The 22,906-nt window shown below is 40.8% G+C and overlaps 1 protein-coding gene across 1 annotated transcript; it reads left to right on the forward strand.

Moving 5' to 3' along the window:
• Positions 1–149: 149 nt before the first annotated feature.
• cdk5rap1 (CDK5 regulatory subunit associated protein 1) lies at positions 150–20,521 on the forward strand. The gene is made up of 9 exons (XM_052031213.1): positions 150–367; positions 1,697–1,817; positions 3,509–3,739; positions 4,726–4,823; positions 6,272–6,327; positions 9,852–9,982; positions 11,940–12,089; positions 18,239–18,379; positions 19,343–20,521. Exons 1-9 carry the CDS (start codon positions 150–152, stop codon positions 19,445–19,447), a joined length of 1,251 nt encoding a protein of 416 aa, XP_051887173.1. The 3' UTR covers positions 19,448–20,521.
• The last annotated feature ends 2,385 nt before the right edge of the window (positions 20,522–22,906 follow it).

The raw sequence follows: 22,906 nt of genomic DNA on the forward strand, positions 1-22,906 counted from the left end.
ATGTATAAGGACAGAGAAGTAACCCAGTGATAGTGGTTCATATGTGTAAGATACATCTATAATGTTATGTCTTTACAGTTATACAATTTAAGCAAGGTATTCCTATTGTCAATCTGGTCAATACAATCAACTAACAGTGTTACTGATTTATGATAGGCTGCATGGCTGAGAGACTGAAAGAGGAAATCCTGGAAAAAGAGAAGCTTGTTGATGTTCTTGCTGGACCAGATTCATACCGTGATCTTCCCAGACTTCTCACAGTCGCTGAAACAGGCCAAAAGGCTGTGAATGTTTTGTTGTCATTTGATGAAACCTATGCAGATGTCATGCCGGTTCAAGTCAATTCCAAGACAAAAACTGCATTTATGTATGTGTGATTTTAATTTACTAATTTGTGTTCAGTGAGTAGAAAACAATTCTTTACTGACTGGAACTATAAAGGAAAGTGGCTGTGATAATTTAAGGCTAATCATTTCAGCTACTGAACATCTACAGGAGTTTCCCAAGGCAGTGGCCTATGCCCAACCATCTACAGTTGCTTCATCAGTGACCTTCACTTCGTGAGAAGTGGAAATGTTGCCTGATGATTGAACATAGAACAGTACAGCACAATACAGACCCTTTGGCCCACAATATTGTGTCGACCTTTAAACCTCGCCTAAGACTATCTAACCGCTTCCTCCCACATATCCCTCTATTTTAAATTCCTCCATGTGCTTATCTAGTAATCTCTTGAATTTGACCAACGTACCTGCCTCCACCACCGCCCCAGGCAGCGCATTCCATGCACCAACCACTTTCTGGGTAAAAAACCTTCCTTAGGGTACAATTGCTTAAGGTACAGTTACATTCATATATTACATAATGAGCTTAACCACATCACCTAGAAGCTTAAGGTACTGTTTATCATCAAATCTTTCACTGAACATCCTGTTAGATTGCCATTGATTAGAAACTTAACTGCATGAATAATATAATTATAGCAACAAGTAAGTCAGTGGTTAGATACTTTGCAGAGTGGCTCACCTCCTGACTTCCCAAAGACTTTGTACTTTCTACACAGTAAAAGTCACACATTTATAAAATACTGGGTGAGTGCAGCTCCATAGGTACTTGGGTGATGTCATCCAAGGCTCAGCAGCTGGCTTGATTGAAACCCTACACCCCATCCTAACCAGGGCACAATGGCTACAGCTGCAGCGTGTACAGGATGCACTGCAGAAACCTGTGAAGGGTTTTTAACAGCATCATCCAAATCTATAACCTTTACACCCCACAGCAAGGGCAGCAGGTCCAGTAGAACACCACCATGAGCACGTTTCTTTCCAAATCATGCAGTCCCACTGATGCACATGATCTGTGAATTCCAGCTCTGGCAGCAAAAACCTGGCACCTCCTCTGCATTTGCAAGAGTAGTTGGCCCTACTGCCCATACAGTGGCTGTGATCTTAATATCCACTTTACTAATTTAGCTGGTATTTCTAAAGTCTCAATGATTTACATCAAGACTGGAATAACTTTTTTCAGTGCTCATGTGCATTCTTGTATCTAATGTAATAACTATTCTGTAGTGCAATACATTGTTATTTAGGTGTATGGTTATTATTTATTCCATGATAATTGCTTGAGGAAACTATCATAGTACTGATAAAACTGGGCAGGTTCCAGCTGAAAGAAGGTATTTCCCTTGTTCTAGCTCTATCATGCGGGGATGCAACAACATGTGTAGCTATTGCATCGTTCCTTTCACACGTGGGCGAGAGAGAAGCAGACCAATTTCTTCCATTTTACAAGAAGTCAGAATCCTTTCAGACCAGGTAACCCCAGTTTTGAATTTTGAGTAATGATCTTTCAACAAGAGGAAAATATAAGCAGTTTAGAAAATATTGTCTATCCAGTGTTCAAAAAAATCTAACAAAAAATCTTTTTTCCTGTTACTTGCAAGCAATTTGTCAGATCTTCTTTCCTAGAATTACTTAAATGTCTCTGATGCAGATTTCAAAATATAGTTCAAAAAAATGTATTTAAAAGCACCAACTTCTATGAATTAACTAGAAATATTAAGATTAATTAAAAATGAATAAAAGAAACAACCCTCCACTTTTAAATCAAGGTTTGCAACTCCATTGAAGTGTATGGGTTATCCTGCAGACACAGGCTATGGTCAACTTAAAGCTGAAGGGCCAGATCCAGATGCAGTACCTGACTTTTTTTAACAAATGGGTTGAATTAAAATGGAGAAGTGATTGGTAACCATCACTTAATGTAAAAATATTAAATGTCATGGATAATGCAATTTCATTTTGGTTTTTAATAACATACGTTGTCAATGATATTTTATGCCTTCATATCATAAATTAATCGATACGATATGAAATGATTAAGTGAAGAAGAAATGGCTGTGATTTTTTTTTAATTGCTGAATCTGGTCATCTGCAGAATTAGCCAGGTGCTGTGTGTTCTTCAGTGGTTGAATGTTAATGTGACTTTGTGCCTGGTCTTGTAGTGAATGGTGAAGATGGATACTGCTGATCATACTGAAAACTCCCCAGAAACACTCAGCAATCTCTGTGGCATAAGTGTATGCTATCAGTTGGTAGTAGAGAGACCCCTGGATTCCAGCTACAGTGATATAATCCAGCTAGTTAAGTAGCCAATCAAACTAGAGAATTCTCAAACTAGAGATGAGCAAGTAAAAGGCCCAATTGTTATTTTATATTTTAAACAATGAAAGAAAGATGAGATGTTTGCAAGATTAACTTTTTAACAAAAAAACGTAGAAATAAGATCTATTTTTTAAAATTTGAAGGAAATTACGTGTATACAGAATTAGTTTTACTGGGGCCAGAGAGGTTACTAATTGGTAAATATGGCTTGGTGTAGCATTCAGAACTAAAAACACAATTACAATGCAGCCAAAGCAATGGGGCTTTTTTTTCAAGAAATATTAGCTTGTAATTTCCGTTCATTTCTTTGTTAGATCACTGATTTCTGCAGATTCTGCTAGAGATGCTTGCATCTCTGTGCGGTAGCAAAGGCTCATTAACAGCAACTTCAGTTTTTACTACTAGAGACACTGCCGACGGTGTTGTGGTGTAATCACTGTGCATGCTGATGGTTTGGCCCCTGGTTACAACACCCAACCCTCCAACTCTGAACCAATGTTATTTGAATCTGGGAAACCAATTACAAAATGGTCTTGCTGAGATTTGCCAGCCTTAGAAACAACCTCCCACATTCTGGGGGGTGGTGGGGTGGGGGAATGTGGGGAGAATAAAAAGCATTACATTAATGTAGGGTTAGTGTAAATGGGTGGTTGCTGGGCACTCAGTGGACTGAAGGGCCTGCTTCCATGCTGTATCCCTCTATAAGTCTATAATTGATCTGTCTTTATTGACTTGTAAAAGCTTTTCTAAGACAGAGCAAAGATTAATGGAAGGAAAGAATAATAAGAATCTGCTGAAGTGTTTACTGAATCTGATGAAACAATTGTGACTCTTGATTGCAGGGAGTGAAGGAGGTTACATTACTGGGACAGAATGTCAACAGTTACTGTGATACATCCGAGATTCAGTTTCACACAAGGGAACCGACAACCTTGAGCCGTGGGTTTAGTACCATATACAGGAACAAACTGGGAGGCTTGCGTTTTGCTTGCTTATTGGATCAGGTTTCAAGGATTGATCCTGAGATGAGAATCCGTTTCACGTCACCTCACCCCAAGGATTTCCCAGATGAGGTATATTTGCTCATGCATTTACATTTTATAGCTGGAAATAATAATGATAATACTCTTTGTAGTTCAGAATAAGAGCAAGATATGTGGCAATAACATTCAAGGTCAAGTTTACTGTCAGATGCACAAGCACATGTGTGCTCGGGTGCAATGTAAAACCTACTTGCAGCAGCGTCACAAGCACATAGCATCAGATAAGCAGCATTCACAAGAAAGACATAAATTAGACAATTTTTACAAGAAAGAACACAATTAGAACAAAAAAAAAACAAAGTCCATTTTAGTGCAAAGTGATCCAAGTGTTGCTAAACTGTAGTGATTAGAGTTGTACCGTTGGTTCAAGAACTGAACGGTTGAAGGGAAGTCGCTGTTCCTGAACCTGGTGGTGTGGGACTTCAGGCTTCTGTACCTCCTGCCTGATGGTAGCTGCAAGAAGATGGCACGGCCCGGATGGTGGGGATCTGTGATGACATATGTTGCCTTCCTGAGGTAGCGCCTCCTGTAGATACTCCCGATGTGGGGAGGTCTATATTGGGCAGAGTCCATTACTCTCTGCAGCTTCTTGCGTTCCTGTTCCATCAAAGTAACACACTTTGCTTATGAACCATTTGTACAAACTGAGAAATCTGTGGCAGTAGTACTCATTGAATCAGCAGGAAATGAGAAGACATTACAAAGAGTTAAGACAAGAAAGTAGAAAATGGACAGAAGATGAATCCTAAAATCTCTGCTGCAAGTTCCATCTCAACATGGTTTAGCAAATGTTATTGGTGAACTGTTGATTTGGTCTTGTTCTGCCTATATTTTACTTCCTTGTTTTGTTTACTATGTTAGAAATTGCAAAAATGAAATTTTGTCATCATCCTTTAATACATTTGTATGAATGTGCTGTAACTGCAGATGGTAGAAATCTGTACTTTTTTGGTTCAATATGCTCTCACTGATTTTGTAAATTGATTCTTTCCCCCTTTTATATTTACTCTCCTTAGGTTTTGCAGCTTATCCAGGAGAGACCCAACATTTGCAAACAGATCCATTTGCCGGCACAAAGTGGGAGCACGGTCATACTTAAAGCTATGCGACGAGGGTATACAACTTTGTGTTAATTTCTCTGTTAAACAACATTAGTCTAAGTGACCAATCACGTAGATCTTCATAGAACATACAACACAGGAACAAATCTATCAGCCCTACTACTCAGTGGTGTTCATACATTAGATTGGTAGCATTGTTGTAAATGGAGTATACTTTTAGTGTGTAACTGATACAAATTACAGTGAGGCAGTTCTTCTTGAGCATTCCTTTTGGATTGCTTCCACTCCATTCTGTCAGTTCTAAGGTGGCTGAAGCTTCCTTTGGGAGATTGCACAAGTGGAGCACATGGTGCTTGATGGGATGGGTGAATGGATTATGTGTGCTGCCCCTCAGTGACGTGACCTGTGCATGCTCTCACTGTTGTGATTTAAGGTGCCACATGCCTACCTGGCTGTTCCTTTTCCATTTTGTGCCGTCATGGGTCAGGATTTCCAATGGGAAGACTGAGGTATGCAGACAGCGCGGCCCGTCTACTGCAACCATCTGTGTGTGATCAGAATCTGTATGATGGGGGCATTGGCTTGGGAGAGGACAATGAACCAGGTTCTCCCATCCTGTTGGTGATTTTGTGAAGATACCATTGACGATATTTCTCCAGTGCTATGTGATACCTTCTGGAGGACAGCGGTCACTGCTGCTTAGTGGACCTTGGTGCTGGGTTTGATGTCTTGGCCTCCAAGCAGCTTTTTCCTTGGTTGGCAAAAGGCTCTGCCATCTGTAAAGAGGTGTTGATGGATCTTGTCTCTAATGTTTGCTTTTGCTCCAAGGTGGTTCCCAAGAAATGTGAAAGTGATCTATGTTAGACCAATTGCAACCTGAACTTGCAATCTTGAGTTTCGGGTAATTTTGAGCTTCACTCAGTCTTCCATTTAGCAAATGTTAGTGTACCGTTCAGGCCTGTACAGGTTGAAATGAGGTTTCCTTGAACTTTATTGCAGCAAAGGCAAGATATTTGGAATTAAATGCAGTTGTGTGATGAGTGGAAGATCCTATGAGAAGTCACAGTGCAGACTCATCTATTCTCTACCTCATTTACCGAGCATGTCTTATCGGCTTGTATTGGTTTTCAGTGTGTGAAGTTGAAAATTCCTCACAACTTGCATCACTGTCCATCTCGCCTTGGGCTCTGCAACCCTCTTCAGCCATTCCTGACAGCATGTCTCCTCATCCTTCTGCCTCCATGTAACCCTCACTTCACATTTGGTGGCAAATCTGCTTCTGGGATATCTCTCTGATCATTTCAATTCTGCATTATTTATTCTCAACTTTGAAAGCCTTTTCCTCCACTCCCTCAAAATTTGAATGCGTGCACTTGCTGATATTTCATGTATTTTACTGTTTATTGTCCTATGGGACATACATGTATGACTTGTCTACTTTTAGAGGTGATAAGTAACTGTTAATTTTGATATTTTGTAATTTAATACTGTTTAATCCCAGGTATACGAGAGAAACATATTTGGAACTAGTTGAGCATATATGCAAGATCATCCCAGGTAAGTTCATACTCATGGTTTTCGACCAGAGCCTTACTATAAAACGAGTATCAATGAACTCAAGTTTTCCTGTTCTTTTGCTGAAAGTGGAGTAATCTAGGTGTGCATGATGCAAGTTCGGTTACATTTCATAGTGGAAAGCTGCTTGCTTGTCTCACCTTGTCAAATGGTGACGGGCAGGTGTTATCACAGTAATACACTAAGGATACACATCCTCAGCCTCGTCTCCATGCTGGCCATCAAATCCCTAATGTACTGATCTTATTTTCCAGCACTTGGCCTGTAGCCTTCCATGTCATGGCATTTCAAGTGCTTGTCTACATGCTAAAATGTTGTGACAGTACCTGCCGTTACCATCCCCTCAGGCAGTGTGTTTCAGATTTCAGGTACCCTCTGGGTTAAAAACCTCCTACCCCATAAACCCTTTGATTATAAACACCTATACTAAGGGGAATAGTTTCTCACTATCTACCCTGCTATGCCCCTCATAATTTTGTTTACCTCAGAAAGGTTTCCCCGCTTGGTCTTCTCTACTGCAAGGATAACAAACGCAGCCTATCCAGTCTTCTCAGTTGAAGTGATCCATCCGGGTCACACCCTGGTGAATCTGCACCACAATCACATCCTTCCTATCGTGTGGTGACCAGAACTGCACAGAATACTCCAGCTGTGGCCAAGTTGTATAGTTGTGCCATAATGTCATTTTATATTCCATGAACTGTCTAATGAAAGCAAGTATCCTGTAAGTCTCAATCACCTTATCTACCTGTGCAGTTGCCTTTGGAGATCCTTGAATATGCATGCCAAGATCTATCGGTTCATCAGTGCCTCCTATAGTCCTTTCGTTCATTATGTATATCCTAGTCTTACTAATTATGCCAAAGCCTAACATTTTTCAGGATTAGATTTATTCTGTCATTTGCCCGCCCATCCTACAAACATGAATATCGTTCAGTGGCTGAAGACTACCCTTCTTGCTATCAGCAACATCACCAATGTTCAAGTAATCTGCAAACTTGCAAATCATAGCTCTCAGATTCAAATGCAGATTGTTAACATATCTCAGAAACATCAAGCACCAATTTCCTAATCTGATGCACAGCGTTGTGGAGAGCTGTGGTAGCCATGGTCAGCTCCTTAAAGTAATCCTTTGACCTTTACTCCAAGTCACCATGCTTTAACTCATTACCCCACCCAAACTCCTTCTACACTATCCCATGAACCCTGGTCTTTGAATCCCATCCCTTTCCCTGATAGTCATTCTTCCTAAACCCATTCCTAATCCATGAGCCTTGTGCATCAGAGAAAATGCCTTCCAGATGAAGAGTACAGCAGCACTGCACTCTTAAGACGTCTGTTCACATGTCCTCAGACTGGAGAGGGACTGGCAAAGGGGGGGACTCAGCTGTGACTGCCAATCCAATCGATACACTGACGTCACATCCAAATCTTATTGCACTGAGTGACTAAATATAAAAATTGACAAAAATTATTTACTTTTGCATGCACCTTGTCCATCCCCAGAGTCTAATGTTGGCCTCAGCCATTAAAGAATGGCAGGGGGCCACTGTCGTTGAAATAAAATGGCCTAATAAGAGAGGAAATGCATTCTGTAGGAATGCATCTCTGCTTATAACATTGGATTCAATGGGCCAAGGGAGTTGGGACAACAGAAAATTATGGTGTGGACGGTTTTCTGGGAACGCAACCCCTCCATAATGTGAGCATCTCCTTTGATTTATTTCGCATCACTCCCATCGGTCACGTGTAGACTTGCCTACAAGCAACTTCCACCAGTTTACCTTTGCCAGCTCCTATCTTGTAATATTGAAATCATCTTTTTACCAGTTCAGCACTTTAGTTACTGGTCTATCTGTGTCCTCCATAACAATCTTAAAACCTAGAATTATAGGCACAATGTTCAAAGTGCACTCTCACTGGAACTCTTCCCACCTGTCTGGCTGTATTCCTATAGATTAGGTGCAATACTGACCCTTCTCTCGTATGACTTTCCACAAACTGTCTCTAAAAGCTCTCCTGGATGCATTTCAGAAATTCTGCCCCATCTAAGCCTTTTACACGAAGGCAATCCTAGTTAGTAGTGAAGTTAAAATTCCCCCCTACACTTCTCATGATAGGCTTGCATATCTGCTCTATCTCCTACTACAACAAAGTGATTGTCCTCTTGTTTCCAGCACAGTTGGTCAGTTAGGATGCTGTAGTTTTGTCATAAAAGTGATAGTTGAATTGGTTTTATCTAGAAAGATGATTTATTATTCTATCAGAATTTAAACATTCCTTGCAAAATTAAGCAAAACCCCCTGATAGTTAAGGAACCACTGGTCACTCTTTATATAAAATATTTGGTAACATCTCAACTGAGATGGTATTTGCATTTTATGAACGTCAACACTAGACATTGATTCAGAATTTGGAGTTGGGTATCTGTTGCCATACGAAAGAAGAGTATTTTGGTGGCCTGCTGTTGTCAATATTTTTCCTGTCTTTATTTGTTCATGGGATGTGGGTAATGCTGGCATGATTGGATGTGCTGGTTTGTGAAGAGGAGGAGGTATGGAATACTCGCCCATCAGGGATAGAGAAATGTAGAGTGGAGGGAATTAATTTTGTCACTGGGAAATGTTGTTGGTCAGAAGCAGATTTCCATAAAAGGGAATTGTGAGATCAGGATATTCATGGAGTCCTAAACATCGAGTCAGAGTTGTACAGCACAGAAACTGGTCTTCGATGCACCATGTCCATTTCAACTTCTGTGCCCGTCTACATTAATCCCATATGAGGGTCCACTACAGCTAACGAGAGTGGGGAAGAAAGTACTGTTCATGAAGGGGTGGATTAAAGTAGAAATGTAGCTACTGAAGTGGCGGGACTGGGATGGAATGATTCATCAAAAAGAAGAGGAACTAGCTCGTCCTCTGATGCAGGGGAAATCTGGTCCAATTCTTGCTGGGTTTTGTAATGGGGCTTGAAAGCCAATAAATTGCCAACAGGAAGGTTAGCAAGTCAAACACTTACTCCTTCCGTGGGAGACAGAGTTTAAGGTAAAATTTTGAAGTGGTTGGGTGGGTAGTGGTATGGCTTTATGTTGACTTAAATCACAGTTGGCTGTAAAATTGTTCTGTCAAAGCTAAGTGTTAGCTTTGACCCAGCTTGGTTTACATACAATGCAGCATCTCCTACATGTGCAGTTCTAGTCAATATGTAACCATTCAGTATTTTTGTTATATAATGTAGTTTATAATAGTTACATGTCAAACTTACCTATTTTTTATTTTAAGGTACATTGCACAATCAGTTGTAAGTTTAATCTTAGGGAACAGAGCCAGGCAGGTGGAGAGAGTGTCAGTGGTAAAACATTTCAGAGACTGTAACCATAATTCCAAGTTTTTAAAATTGTTATGGAGAAGAACAAGAATAGACCAGTAATGAAGGACTTGAGTAATACAGTTTGTTTGCAGTATTTAGATGTCAGATTTGTATTTTGTTGTACATTACACAAACAGGTGTGAGCCTCAGTAGTGATTTCATTGCTGGATTTTGTGGGGAGACGGAGGACGATCACTTGCAGACCATATCTCTTCTTCGGCAGGTCCGATATAATGTGGGATATCTTTTTGCTTACAGCATGAGAAAGGTGAGTTACACAAATTATTTAATCTCTTGATTTGTTGAGAGAAGGTGGAATGTCTTTTGTAATTACGTAGTTACCATTCTTTCCATTGCAAGTTGATGAATGAGAAACATGGCCTTATCATAAAAAAAAATAGGTGACTTTGGGATTTATAATTTAAATCGTTTTTGGAATCCTTTACTATCAGTCCATGTTTTAAAAAAGCAGTTTTCAACGACAGCAACTTTTATTTATACTGTATCCTTATTAACCAAACTTCCTAACAGCATTGCCAAATAAGGTTGTTTATCAATCCACACAAGATGATATCAGGGCAGATGACTAAAATCCTAGTCAAAAGGGTATCATAGGAAGAGGTAGAAAGGTGTGGAGTTTTAAGATAGCAATTCCTGTGTTTGGGGCTTGGGCAGCTGATAGCAAGTGAGGGAATGGTGGTGGAACTAAAATTATGACTGCATCAGGGACCAGATTTAGAGAAGCACAGATCTTGGAGGGCTTTCAAGCTAGCGAAGATGACAGATGTAGACTAGTAAGGCAATGGAGTTCCTTGAAAACATTATTAAAAATTGTAAGATTGAAATGATGCCAGACTGGAAGCCCACAAGGGTTACAGGTAAATAGATGTGAGTTTAAATTTAGGAGATAGCAGAGAATTGGATGATCTCGAGTTACGGAGCGTGGAGAATGAAAGGCTGGCCAGGAAAATGCCAGGCTAGACATGTCTAGTTGTACAAAGGTATGGATTGAAGTATTCAGCAGCAAATCCCAGCTGTTATGTCTGCAGGTAACTCTGATGGAAGGGATGTGTGGCTGGGGTCCAATATGGAATGTAAAGGTAATGAACAATTTGCTTCAAACAGTCGTCATGGGTAAAGGATGAGGTTCGTTGTAAGGGAACAGAATGTAACAGGGTTCAGAAGCAATGACTTCAGCTTTCCCATTGTTTAGTTGTTTTCCTTTTTAAACAACGTTGAATGTTGACAATTTAACAACAGTGGAGAGGTAAAAGCCTAATGACATCAGCATACATGTAGAACATGCTTTGTTTTCAGATGAGAAGGAAGTAGCAAGTCTTTGAGATGTATGGGGCCTTAGACAGACCCTGGCGGACTCCAGAGGTAACGGACAGGAGCAGGAAAAGAAATAATTGTGGGTTATTCTGTCTACAAATGGATAGCCGACTACTGAATCAGGAAATAGCGGTCCTCTTCAGCTGATTACTGGAGAGCCATTGGAGTGGGATCAAATAAAAACAGAAAATGGAGGAAATATTCACTGGATCAGGCAGCATTTTCAGGTCAATGACTATTTTTCTATCCACAGATATTGCCTGATCTCCTGAATAAGTCCAGCATTTTCTATTTTTATTTTAGATTTCCAGCGTCAGCAGTTTATTTTTTTTGCGTTTTGAGTGGAGGAGAATTTGATCAACTATGACGAGGCCAAGAACACTGAGGGGGAAGTCTGACATTGTCACAGTCACTTAGGACACCCATCTTTGATTTTTAGTAAACACTGTTTCATTTCATTGCTGGGCAGAAACTTGACTCGAAGGTGTCCTGGGATAAACAGACACACATTTGGTAGCCTGTTAAAGGATTTAAGAGGAACGAAAGGTGGAGAAATGGAAGTGATTTGCCAAGGCAGAGGAGTTTTTGTTTGAGGGTAGGTGTGTAATGGCAGTTTTGAAGGGAATGGAAAGATTATACAAAACCAAGCAGGAAGTTTCAAATGCATTTGATGTTGTCATCAACGAAGATTATTTTCCATTCCTTTATTGTACCTGTCAAATTTGCATTTAAAAAAAGTTATTTTGAGAGAAGTGGCTAAAGTGGTGGAAAATTTGCTGTGTTCTTCACCTTTAATTTACCTTGGGGTCTCTCTGCTGACGGTGCTAGCCATAGAAGCTGGAAATAAATTGTGCTGCAGAGTTGAGTGATTTTGTAACCATCTTTCCTAGAAGACGCATGCCCATCATAGAATGAAGGACAGTGTTCCTGCAGTCGTAAAGCAACGTCGATTGGAAGAACTCATTGCTGTGTTCCGAGAGGAGGCAACTAAACTCAACACTGAACTTATTGGAACTAAGCAGGTTGTGCTAGTGGAAGGGGTAAGCAGAAGTCGTCAAAGTTTGAACTGCGAGCTTGTATCTTAAAGTAAATAATTCGATATTAAAACAGTTGCAAAAACAGAAAAATCTGGAAGCACTCAGCAAGTCAAGCAGCAAAACAGATGTTTAGGGTCAAGGACCCGTCAGCAGAATTGGAAAAGCAAGAGAGCAAGTGTGTTTTAAGTTGTAGACATGGCAACTAGAGGGGCTGTCTGAAAGGATGCAGAATACAGCACTCAGTGGCAAACAACATTTTTCTGAATTCTATTATCTCAGATAGGCAACCTTACTGTATTGTCCTGTCATAACTTCCCCCTTCCCCTCCCTGCTTCTGTCTTCTCCGGTTTGCCAGCCTCAGCTCTCCTTTTTCTCTTTGTTTCTTACATGTCCTTCTGAATTCTGCACTGCCTTAAAAAAAAGTTAAAAGATTAAAAATTGAGAAAGTATACGCAGGAATATAGAATGAAAGCATTGCTGATTTTCATAGAAAAATGCGCAACTTTAAATTTGTTCTCAAAAATGCTGGTAAAATTTCCACTTTTGCAAAATGTATTCATTTTTCAGAATCTGGACATCATTGGCACAGTCAATGTTTGTTTCCCATCTCTAATCACCCTTAAGAAGATGGTGGTTCACCACGTTCTTGAAGTGTTGCAATCACAAGTTCTGTTATGGAGGGTTTAAATCCAGTGAGTGAAGAAACAATGACATTTTCAAGTCAGGTTAGTGTGTGATGTGGAGAGGAACCAGCAGATGGTAGGGTTTCCATACATAGCTAACCTTTTCCTTCTTGATGGTAATGAACAAAGATTTTTCAAGTGAGAGTTGCCTATGTATCTGCAGTACATTTACTGTTGTATATGCTGAGGCCACTGTGTGGTGAGAATGAATTTTCAAGGTGGTCGATGGGGTATCTATCAAGCAGTCTGCTTTGTTCTGGATGGTGTCAAGCTATGTGAGTTGTTGAACCTGCACTCATCCAGACAAATGGTGAGTATTCCTTCACACTCCTGACTTGTGCTTTGCAGACGAAAAGATACTGGGAAATCCATCCCTAATCTGCTCTCAAAGCACAGCATTTACGTGGCTGGTCTGGTTGAGTTTCCAGATATTGGTGACCCCTGGATGTGATGGTGGGGGACTTGGAGATGGTAATTCCTTTGAATGTCAGGTAAAATGGTTAAACTCTGCTTTATTGGAGACGGTTAGTGCTTGGCACTTTTGTGGCACAAATATTACTGACTATTTATCAGCCTGTGCCTAAATGTTGTTTAGAACATGAAAACATAAACTGGTTCATGTGCTGAGGAGTTTCAAATGGAATTGAGCATTGTTCAATCATCAGCAAACGATCCCACTTCTGACTTTATGACGGAAGGAAGGTCATTGATCAAGCAGCAGAAGATGGTTGGGCTAGGGACACTGTCCTGAAGAACTCCTAATGAGCCCCTGACCTCCAATAACTATAAATCATCTTTTGTTTGAGGTTTAACTCCACCATTTTGAGTGTTTTCCCCTTAAGCCCATTGGCTTCAGTTTTACAAGGGCTATTTGCTACACTCGGTCAGAAGCTGCTATGACGACGAAGTCAATCACTTCCACCTTCCCTCTGGAATTCAGTTCCTTGGTCCATGTTTGCATCAAGGCTGTGATAAGATGTGGAATGGAATATTCTTCATGAAACCCAAGTGAGCAGATGGTTTGTAAGTGCCACTTCATCCCATTGTTAATGAGAACTTCCATCACTTGCCAGTGATTGAGTACAATCTGGCAGCTAAGATTTTCCAAGCCAACCATTTCTGTGATGTGTGGCTTTCTGCAGGAAGACCTTCAGTCACGTTCTGGTGCAAGGAATGCCCTCTGTGGGTGCAAGGTTCTATTGACCCAAACCTTCCTCGCTACAGGATCTTTCCAAGCAGCGACAGAAAAACTCTCCTATGTCTCCCAGCTTGCTGCTCATTGCTCCGTTAAGGGTGAACCCAGGTGTTGTTTTAAGAAATTATTTGATCTACTTTAATTTCATTGCGGTGTATAAGGCAACCTGGATACTGGGATTAACCAACATTGCTAGTTTCCCACAAGTGTAGGCAGGCATTGATTGCACTCATGGCCATCGGGGTTTCCCTCAACAATCAGGACCAACTTACAAAAGGAGCTACTTTCCTCTCCCTGAATTGCAGGTCACGAGTAAAGTTTCTGCAGGGTGATTGCCAGATTACCAACAGGCATGACGTCCTCGCCATTTGGAAGTCAGCATTGTTGGCACACTTTCAAGACCCGGTTCTGCTGATGAATAGATGCTGGGGAAACACAGGAACCCCTCGATTTCTCTGGCTCTACTTACCAATGCATTCTCCAAACATAGCAGGTGTACACTGATAAAAAGGAGAGCTATGCAAGTACTTGAGTTGTAGTGAAAAACCTCAGATCTCCTTAAGAATTTGTCATGAATCAATGCAGGGGCATCTTGTGATAGACACAGGAAACATATGGAGGGTTCTTCAATATCTACATTATTCTGCAAAATATTTGCAGTTGAAGATAAAATCCACAGGTGGAGGAGGAGGACCAAGCCTGAGGGCTGTAAGGCAGAGCTGAGTGGGCAAGAGGACCAGGAGGAAGAAGTTGGCTGCAGAGGAATTTTGACGATCAGCACCCATATCCTCATCTCCCAACTGAGAAGAGGCGGACATTGACTCTATTGAGAATAGGGGATTTCCAAGTAGAAAAATGATTCACAAAACCAAATTCTTCATTGCAAACTGTTACCTTCTCTTCACAAAGAGCCTTGGCACCCTTATAGTACACCAATAATAAAGCAGGAGGGACCTGCAAAATAATGCATCTTGGCATGCAGGTCCATAAATGAATCCTTCAGTTACTTGGTGGCTTATTTCCTGATCTCACTTAAAAGACTCAGACCTCCATATATAATGTACGTTCTATGAGGGTCTCCACTGTGGAGGTGCAAACAGTGGTATACAAATCACCCTCTCATAACTTATGACAACTTTCTCTCAGCTTTGCTTCACTGTACAGGGTTTCTCATTTCTGAAAGAGACTGTTGTAGTGTCTTAATTTTTTTTTTCAGGAAGTCCTTGGAATTGAGGGCATCTTCCTTCCACTCTGGTTTTCTGGTTTCCAGGGTGGGTAATGGGTCCATTACGGGAACCTGCACAAATGAGCAGGTGGGTAGTTTGTGAGATGGTGTGCTCCTTCCACAACGTATGCAGGGCATCTGATGCATAGACTTGAGATTCTTAATGCCACCCTGAATGCTCCTACTTCACTTGGAGCAGTTGTGGTATAATTCCAAGGAGTCGATGTGGATGTAGCATTTCTTCAAAGATTAAGCATCAAATGCGAGACTCTTAAGCTGTCTCTGGCAGATCTCCTGCTCCCCCAACCTCCTCTGATGCATAGGAACTTTCTCCTGGCGTGTATCTTGCTGACCAGGATTTGCATGATAGCACAGGCTGCCTTCCTCTGTCCTTCAGTGCCTCTCTCTTGGGGCATCCAAAGTGTGCCTGCTGTGTGGAGTTCACCTTTAGGAGCTGACATCCTTCTGGGCAGTGCACAGGAAAGTGTCAGGAGATGGTCTAAATTGGATGAGGTCACATCAGGGACCACACAGGTCACATTTTAGTATTTGTTTCTTGATGAAACACCACTTCAGACAAGATTTTGGCCAATTTCTCTTTTTTTTTGTGGAGACCTCGCTGAATGTTTTCATTGCCAAGAATAGCTAGAATCCAATTTTTAGGCAACCGGTGGCACTTTTCGCCTGTCCTTAAAACCATTCTGCTAAGCCTTGTATCCCCTCCCACAAAGCAGTCAAATCCTCCCAAGACCTGGGTTCAATCCTGATTTCCATTGCTGTCCTTGTGGAGTTTACACGTTCTCCCTGTGACTGCATGGTGCTCCAGTTTCCCGCCTCATTCCCAAAGATGTTGGGTTAATTTGCCACTGTAAATTGATCCTAGTGTGAAGTGAGTGGTAGAATGTCAGGGGAAAATAATACAGGGAAAATTAGTCGGGAAATGGGAGTGCTCTGTGAGCTGGCACGGACTTGATGGGCCAAAAAGGCTTCCTGCTATGTTGTAAGAAAATATGCAACAAAAACCAGGAACATTATTCTTATGCAACACACACAAAATGCTGGAGGAACTCAGCAGGTCAGGCAACATCTGTGGAGGGAAATAAACAGTCGATGTTTCAGGTCGAAACCCTTCATCAGGACTCAAGCCAAAAGAGAAGTCGTTGAGGGATGTTTCCCATGCCTGGTTCAGATTTTGCAAATGAAAGAAATGATTATAACTATTTGCAGCAACCACCTTCAAGACTACTTTCACAGAAGTTCTGAAGTTCTCTCAATTTCTGGATATCATCTTGCCCCCTCTTCACATCCCTCTATGCTTTTGAAATTCATTGATCCAAGGATACTGTATTACTAATATACCATATGGAAACCTGCCAGTTAAGCCCATCCTGTTTTTCTTAGACCTCTACACCCTTCCTCATTTAAGTTCAACTATCATTACTTTCAATTCCTTTCTCCTTATTTCCTTTTAAGCATGTGCTTTTTTACCTCAACTACTTCCTGAGTTAATGAGTTCCACATTTCTCCACTCCACTTCTGAATTTGCTGCTTAGTCTATTGATGATTATTACATATGTACAGTTTCTGATTTGCAAACACATCTTCTGTGCCTGCATATCAAAACCTTAAATAATTTGAAAAACATCTGTTAAGCTGCTCTTCGACCTTGCCATGTGAAGTGAAGAGAGAGCCAATCTATTCATTGTTTATTGGCGGGTGTGACCTCATGCTTCCAGTACCATACTCATAAATCCCTTTCGAATCTTTCTAGAGTTCATAACTGCATATAATGTTCCTATGTGAGAAACGTTTAGTACAAATTCTTCCATTTTCAGTTCAATAGATGCTGCCTGACCTGCTGAGTTCTTCTAGCATTGTGTGTGTGTGTGTGTGTTGCTCCAGATTCCAGCATCTGCAGAATCTCTTGTGTGGCCTAGTTAAGCTTGGTTTGCTTTTGTAATGATCTAAGCCATAGTTTCAGATATTTGTACTTAATCCTTTTTCTCCTCCAACCCATTTAGATGGTTATTTTCAGCATAATGTGAGTTTGGAAATGATCTCAATTGCAGTTGGCTCTAGAAATGTTGGCAAATGGGATTAGTGTCAATGAGCAAGTTGGTTAGCACAGGTGGGGCGAGCTGAAAGACCACTTTCTGTGCTGTACAACTCAAATCGATTTTCAGTTGACATTTTTTAAAAAACCATGTTGCGCATCTGTCTTTCTAATTCTTGGAGTTTGTCTTTTTTGAAATGGGGTAATAGTTATGAAAGATTTTATTTTCCTGCCTGATCCAATTTTGTATGGAATCAAATGTTAGTGAAATGTATATTGCATGCAATAATGCTTATCGATATAGAATTTCAAATTCCCCAACAAAGAATTAGTAAATCCATGAGATTAATAAATTCTTTATCATTGGTAAATCCTGTTAATATCTTTTGAACTTTAGTTCGCAAGAGTTCAACCAGTCGTGGTTTTTCAGCACTGAACCTAGTTTCCAGTAATTTTCCACAACAAATTGTACACTCAGCTTTCAGAGTTACAAAACTTCACGGTGGCTTCTATATTGGTTTGAGGTTGTGCCTGCATCAGGACTTCCAATGTATTGCCTTTAGAAGTTTCTATTTGTAATGGTCTTAACTTGTTGAGAAAACTGATTTTTTTTTCCCTCAACAATAAACAAATACCAAGTTCACCCAAGAAAGGGAGGAAGGAACAAGTTGCTTCCTTTATGCATTACTTTCCATATTACTAAAAGAACTTCACAAGGGAAAGTTATAAAGTACTCTGAGAAGATACCCCATAATCTTACAGCAGTTTACTTTTTTTTCTATTTATTTTAAGTATTTGATTATTCTAATTTTCTTTTAAATCCCAACTGGGAGAAATGTAAATGTTTTCCTAATATCACCTTTTGTTAAGAAAAAGCAAGACTTTGTGAAACTTTAGCTTAATGTATGCCTGTAAATGTCCTTAGATATCAATTAGTCTTTCAGCCATCAGTATAGATACCCCTACTAACTGGTTAATGTTGTTATTTATTCCCAGGCTAGTAAACGATCCAAGGTAGAATTGTGTGGAAGAAATGACGGTAACGTCAAAGTAATATTTCCCAATTTGTTGATGCCATGTGACGGGTCATCTGACCTGTGTGCTTCTATCAAACCCGGGGACTATGTATCAGTCCAAGTAAGTGAATTATTGATAAATAATGCATGGGGGTGTCGGATGGTTGAAATGTTCATAAATTGTAGAATGAGACACCAAAGTTGCAAACAATCTTAATGACCAGGGACAAGAACAAATTCAATAGTTAGAGAACAGAGTTTATGGCAGGGACCAACAATTTACTTGAAGGAAATTCCTTTTCATTGTGGCCTGAATGTTGGATGACCAGTTATGTCAAATCGGATATGAAACGAAAGAGCAAGATGGTGCTGAGGTGGAGCTGGGTGCCCTTGGAAAAGATGTGTTTTCAGATCAGGTCATTAAGTGATGGTATGTGGACAGAAGTGGAAGGGGGCAAAGAAGAGACGTGTGGGGCAATAGAGGTAGCTGTGTGGCCTTGAAACACAGGTTGTTGCAGGTGATTCTGTGCAATTGATTGGATGGATAGAATGATACCAGGTGATCCAACTAGCTGGATGACAAAATCTTTGAAGCAATTGTATCTTTGAAGTAACACAATCTTTGTAATTGACAAAACAATTACTTAATTGAAGCTTGCAAATAGGTTGAGCAGTATGAGAGTACGATGGTCATTGTCACAAAGGGCAATGTTTGTGACGTTGAAGGTGATTGCTTTAACGCTCCGAGGGAAGCAAGCCTGATGGGAGGTTTCCAGTGCAAGAGCAGTTTTCATTTGGGATCGCTGGGAAGGGAAAAGTCTTGGCTAGCTTATGCAGGCCTTAAACCAGTGGAAATGAGGTCAATTTAAAAGTGACCCCAATTGGAATTGTAAACTGACCTCTTGGAGGTTCTCCCCTGGACTAGCCCATTTGGAGATGCCCATGAACATGTGTACACTCTCTGACCCACCATCCCCTTAAACCTGCAAAGAAATATGCAGAAGTGGAAAAATATAAATAACCTGCAACTTCTATGTTTGTGCTTTATGTAGAAATATTTAATTCAATTGTCTTTCATTTTCAGATAACATCAGCCAGTTCTCAAAGTTTAAAAGGTACCCCCATTTGCCTTACAACATTAAGCAAATCGACAAAGGTGACATCCAAACAACTTGCAGACTGTCTGTAATGGACAATTAACATCCATCAGGAAAGGAGCTGAACTGAGTTTATGTACTGAAGGATGATCGGAGGAAGTATAAAGTTGTGGTTGATCAGAAACTGCTGAGGGTAGTAAAGTGGACCCTGGTGCAATTTTCCATCAGAGGAAGTACGTATCATATGGAGCTCAAAGTAAAACAATGTGTGCATCTGCATGCTTTTTAAGTTCAAATCTTGGTGATGAGTTGCTTACACATTAAAATTTGAGATTAGAGTTCAGATATGTGGTTAGTAGGTACTGCAATCCAAAAAAAAATTGCCACAAAATAAATGCAGCAAATTACCCTGGTGATAAAAATGAATAATTATGAAAATAACATTGCATATGTAATTTGTGATGAAGAAAAAATTCAGTCTGTTCTTGGCATCCAGTTTTCTTTTAAGTTCCTTATACAATGTGTGTGCATTTAAAACTGGCTTGTTTTCTCAATAACGAGCAAAAGAACATGTTTGAAAACAATCTCACAGACCTGTGCATCTGATCATGTGCTAATTGAACCTGGATCTCCATGTCTTAAAAGGCATCTGGCCACCAAAGCATCACGTTGCTCTCAGTCAACTTGAATGTTTGAAACGTGCTGCATGAGATTACAGTCTGTCCCGTGATGGAAACCAGTCCTGTGTTTATGAGTACTAACTGCAATGTGCTGGTAGAAATGTAGGAAGATGCAGAGAATTCATGAACACCAGGGGTGACTGGCTTTCCCCACCACCAGCTTTTACCATGGAGATGAATTACTGGAAGGAAGCTGCTGACACCGGCGCCAGGAATGAGTTGACAAGGAACTGAGAGCAGTGTAAGATGTTCAATGACTTCACTCATTTTGCAAAGTTTGCTGTGAAATTTATCAGACATTTGCAGTGCTGCATGCACTAAGTTCAGGTGCAACTACGAGAGTCCACCACACTGTTCAAAGAAGAGCAATGAGGTCTGCATTCTGATCAATAGTTACACATCAAACAATATCACCAAAGCAGATGATCTGGTCTTACTTGACATGCTATGTACAAAGTTCTAATTAAAAATCATTGAAACAGAAAATTGTTTCTCTCTGAACGAATGCTATTTGTACCAGCTAAGCACTTCTCTTCCACTGCTCCCACATAAGTAAGTCTTGGACTCCACACGGCAGTGTGAGTTGATTTGCTGCCATTGTCAGGTGCTGCCACATTTGCTCCGTTACAGACTCCATGAGACTCCAGCAGCAAAGCCCTGTGATCCTGGTTTTCCCCAGAATTACACTGGAGAGTACAACCACCCCCCCCCAAATCCATGGTAGTCGGATCTAATGTAGGATGGTCATAGCTACTCATTTCGGTAAGAATTTTAAAACTGGCGTTAGGAAGATTTTTTATTTTGGAAAATTGTTTATTATTGTCACCTGTACCGAGGTACAGTAAACAACTTGTCTTGCATTCTGTTCATACAGATCATTACAACAGTGCATTAAGGTAGTATGGGGGAAAACCAGTAACAGATTGCAGAATAAAGTATTACAGTTACAGAGAAAGTGCAGTGCAGGCAGACAATAAGGTGCAAGGTCACGACGAGGTAGATTGTGAGGTCAAGAGTCCATCTTATCATACTAGGGGACCGTTCAATAGTCTTATAACAGCAGGATAGAAGCTGTCCTTGAGCCTGGTGGTACGTGCTTTCGGGATTTTGTATCTTCTGTCCGATGGGAGGAGGGAGAAGAGAGAATGTCCGGGGTGGGTGGAGTCTTTGATTATGTTGGCTGCTTTACCAAAGCAGCGAGAAGTGAAGACAAGAGTCCATGGAGGGGAGGCTGGTTTCTGTGATGTCCTGAGCTGTGTCCATAACTCTTAGTATTTTAACAAGTATCTTTATTTTCAGTTGCTTAACTTTTTTTTTACAAAACCTTTTGTTTTAAATATTTCTGATTATCAGTATTTATCAAGGAAAAGGACATGGAGGATAGTGAGATCAGGGAGGGGTATTCTGATGCTCTCGGGCATGATGAGATCAAGGAAGAGGAGGTGTTGGGTCTATTGAAGAGTATTAAGGTGGATAAGTCCACAGGGCCTGATTAGATCTATCTCAGGTTATTGAGAAAGGCAAAAGAGGAGATTGCTGGGGCCTTGACAAAGATTTCTGAGTGCTCTCTAGCCACCGGCAAGGTTTAAGAGGACTGGAGAGTAACCAGTGTTGTTCCTTTATTTAAGAAGGGCAGTAGGAATAATCCAGGAAATTATAGGCAGGTGAGCCTTGCATCAGTGGTAGGAAAGCTGTTGGAGAGGATTCTTGGGGATAGGATTGATGAGCATTTGGAAAAGCGTAGCCTGAATAGGGACAGTCAGCATGGCTTTGTGAGGGACAGGTTATGTCTAACAAACTTGATTGTTTTTTTTTTGAGAAGGTAATGAATGTAATTGATGAGGGTAAGGCAATGGATGTTAACTACTTGGACTTTTATAAGGCTTTTAACAAGGTCCCTCATGGTAGGCTGATCCAGAAGATTAAGATGCATGGGATCTACAGTCACTTGTAGATTGGATTTAAAATTGGCTTTCCGTAAAAGACAGAGTAGTGGTGGGTGTTATTCTGACTGGAGGTCCGTGACCAGTGGTGCTCCGCAGTGATCAATGCTGGGACCCCTGTCATGTATATACATGATTTTGATGAAAATGTAGATAGGCTGATTAAGATTGTGGATACAAAAAACTGGTGGAGTTGTGGATAGTGAGGAAGGTTGTCAAAGGATACTGTCGGATATATACATCAGATGCTGAAATGGGTGGAGAAATGGCAGATGGGGTTTAATCCGGCCAAATGTGAGGTGTTGCACTTTGAGAGGTCAAATGCAAGGGGAATGTACACATATGGCAGGACCCTTAAGAGAATTGATGTACAGAGAGATCTTGAGGTCTAAGTCCATAGCTCCCTAAAAATGGCAACACAGGTAGATGGTGTGGTAAAGAAGGCATAAGGCATGCTTGCCTTCATCGGTCAGGGAATTGAGTATAAGAGACAGGAAGTCCTGCTGCAGCTTTGTAAAACTTTCTTTAGGCTGCATTTGAAGTATTGTGTCCAGTTTGGTCAGGAAGGATGTGGAGGCTTTGGAAAGCGTGCAGAAATGGTTCACCAGGATTCTACTTGGATTAGAGAGTATTAGCTATAAGGAGAGGTCGGACAGTCTTGGATTGTTTTCTCTGAAGCAACAGAGGCTGAGGGGAGATCTGAGGGAAGCTTATAGAATTATGAGAGGCATAGATAGATTCTCTTTCCTAGGGTAGATATGTCAAATGCTAGAGGGCATAGCTTTAAGGTGAGGGGGGAGATGTGCGGGGCAGGTTTTTTTTTACACAGTGACAGAGTAGTGGTGGAAGCAGATACAATAGTCGCGTTTAAGAGGCATTTAGATGGACAGATGAACATGGAGGGATATGGATCGGGCAGGCAAATGGA

This window comes from Pristis pectinata, chromosome 16, assembly GCF_009764475.1.
Source record: "Pristis pectinata isolate sPriPec2 chromosome 16, sPriPec2.1.pri, whole genome shotgun sequence".
Lineage (NCBI taxonomy): Eukaryota > Metazoa > Chordata > Chondrichthyes > Rhinopristiformes > Pristidae > Pristis > Pristis pectinata.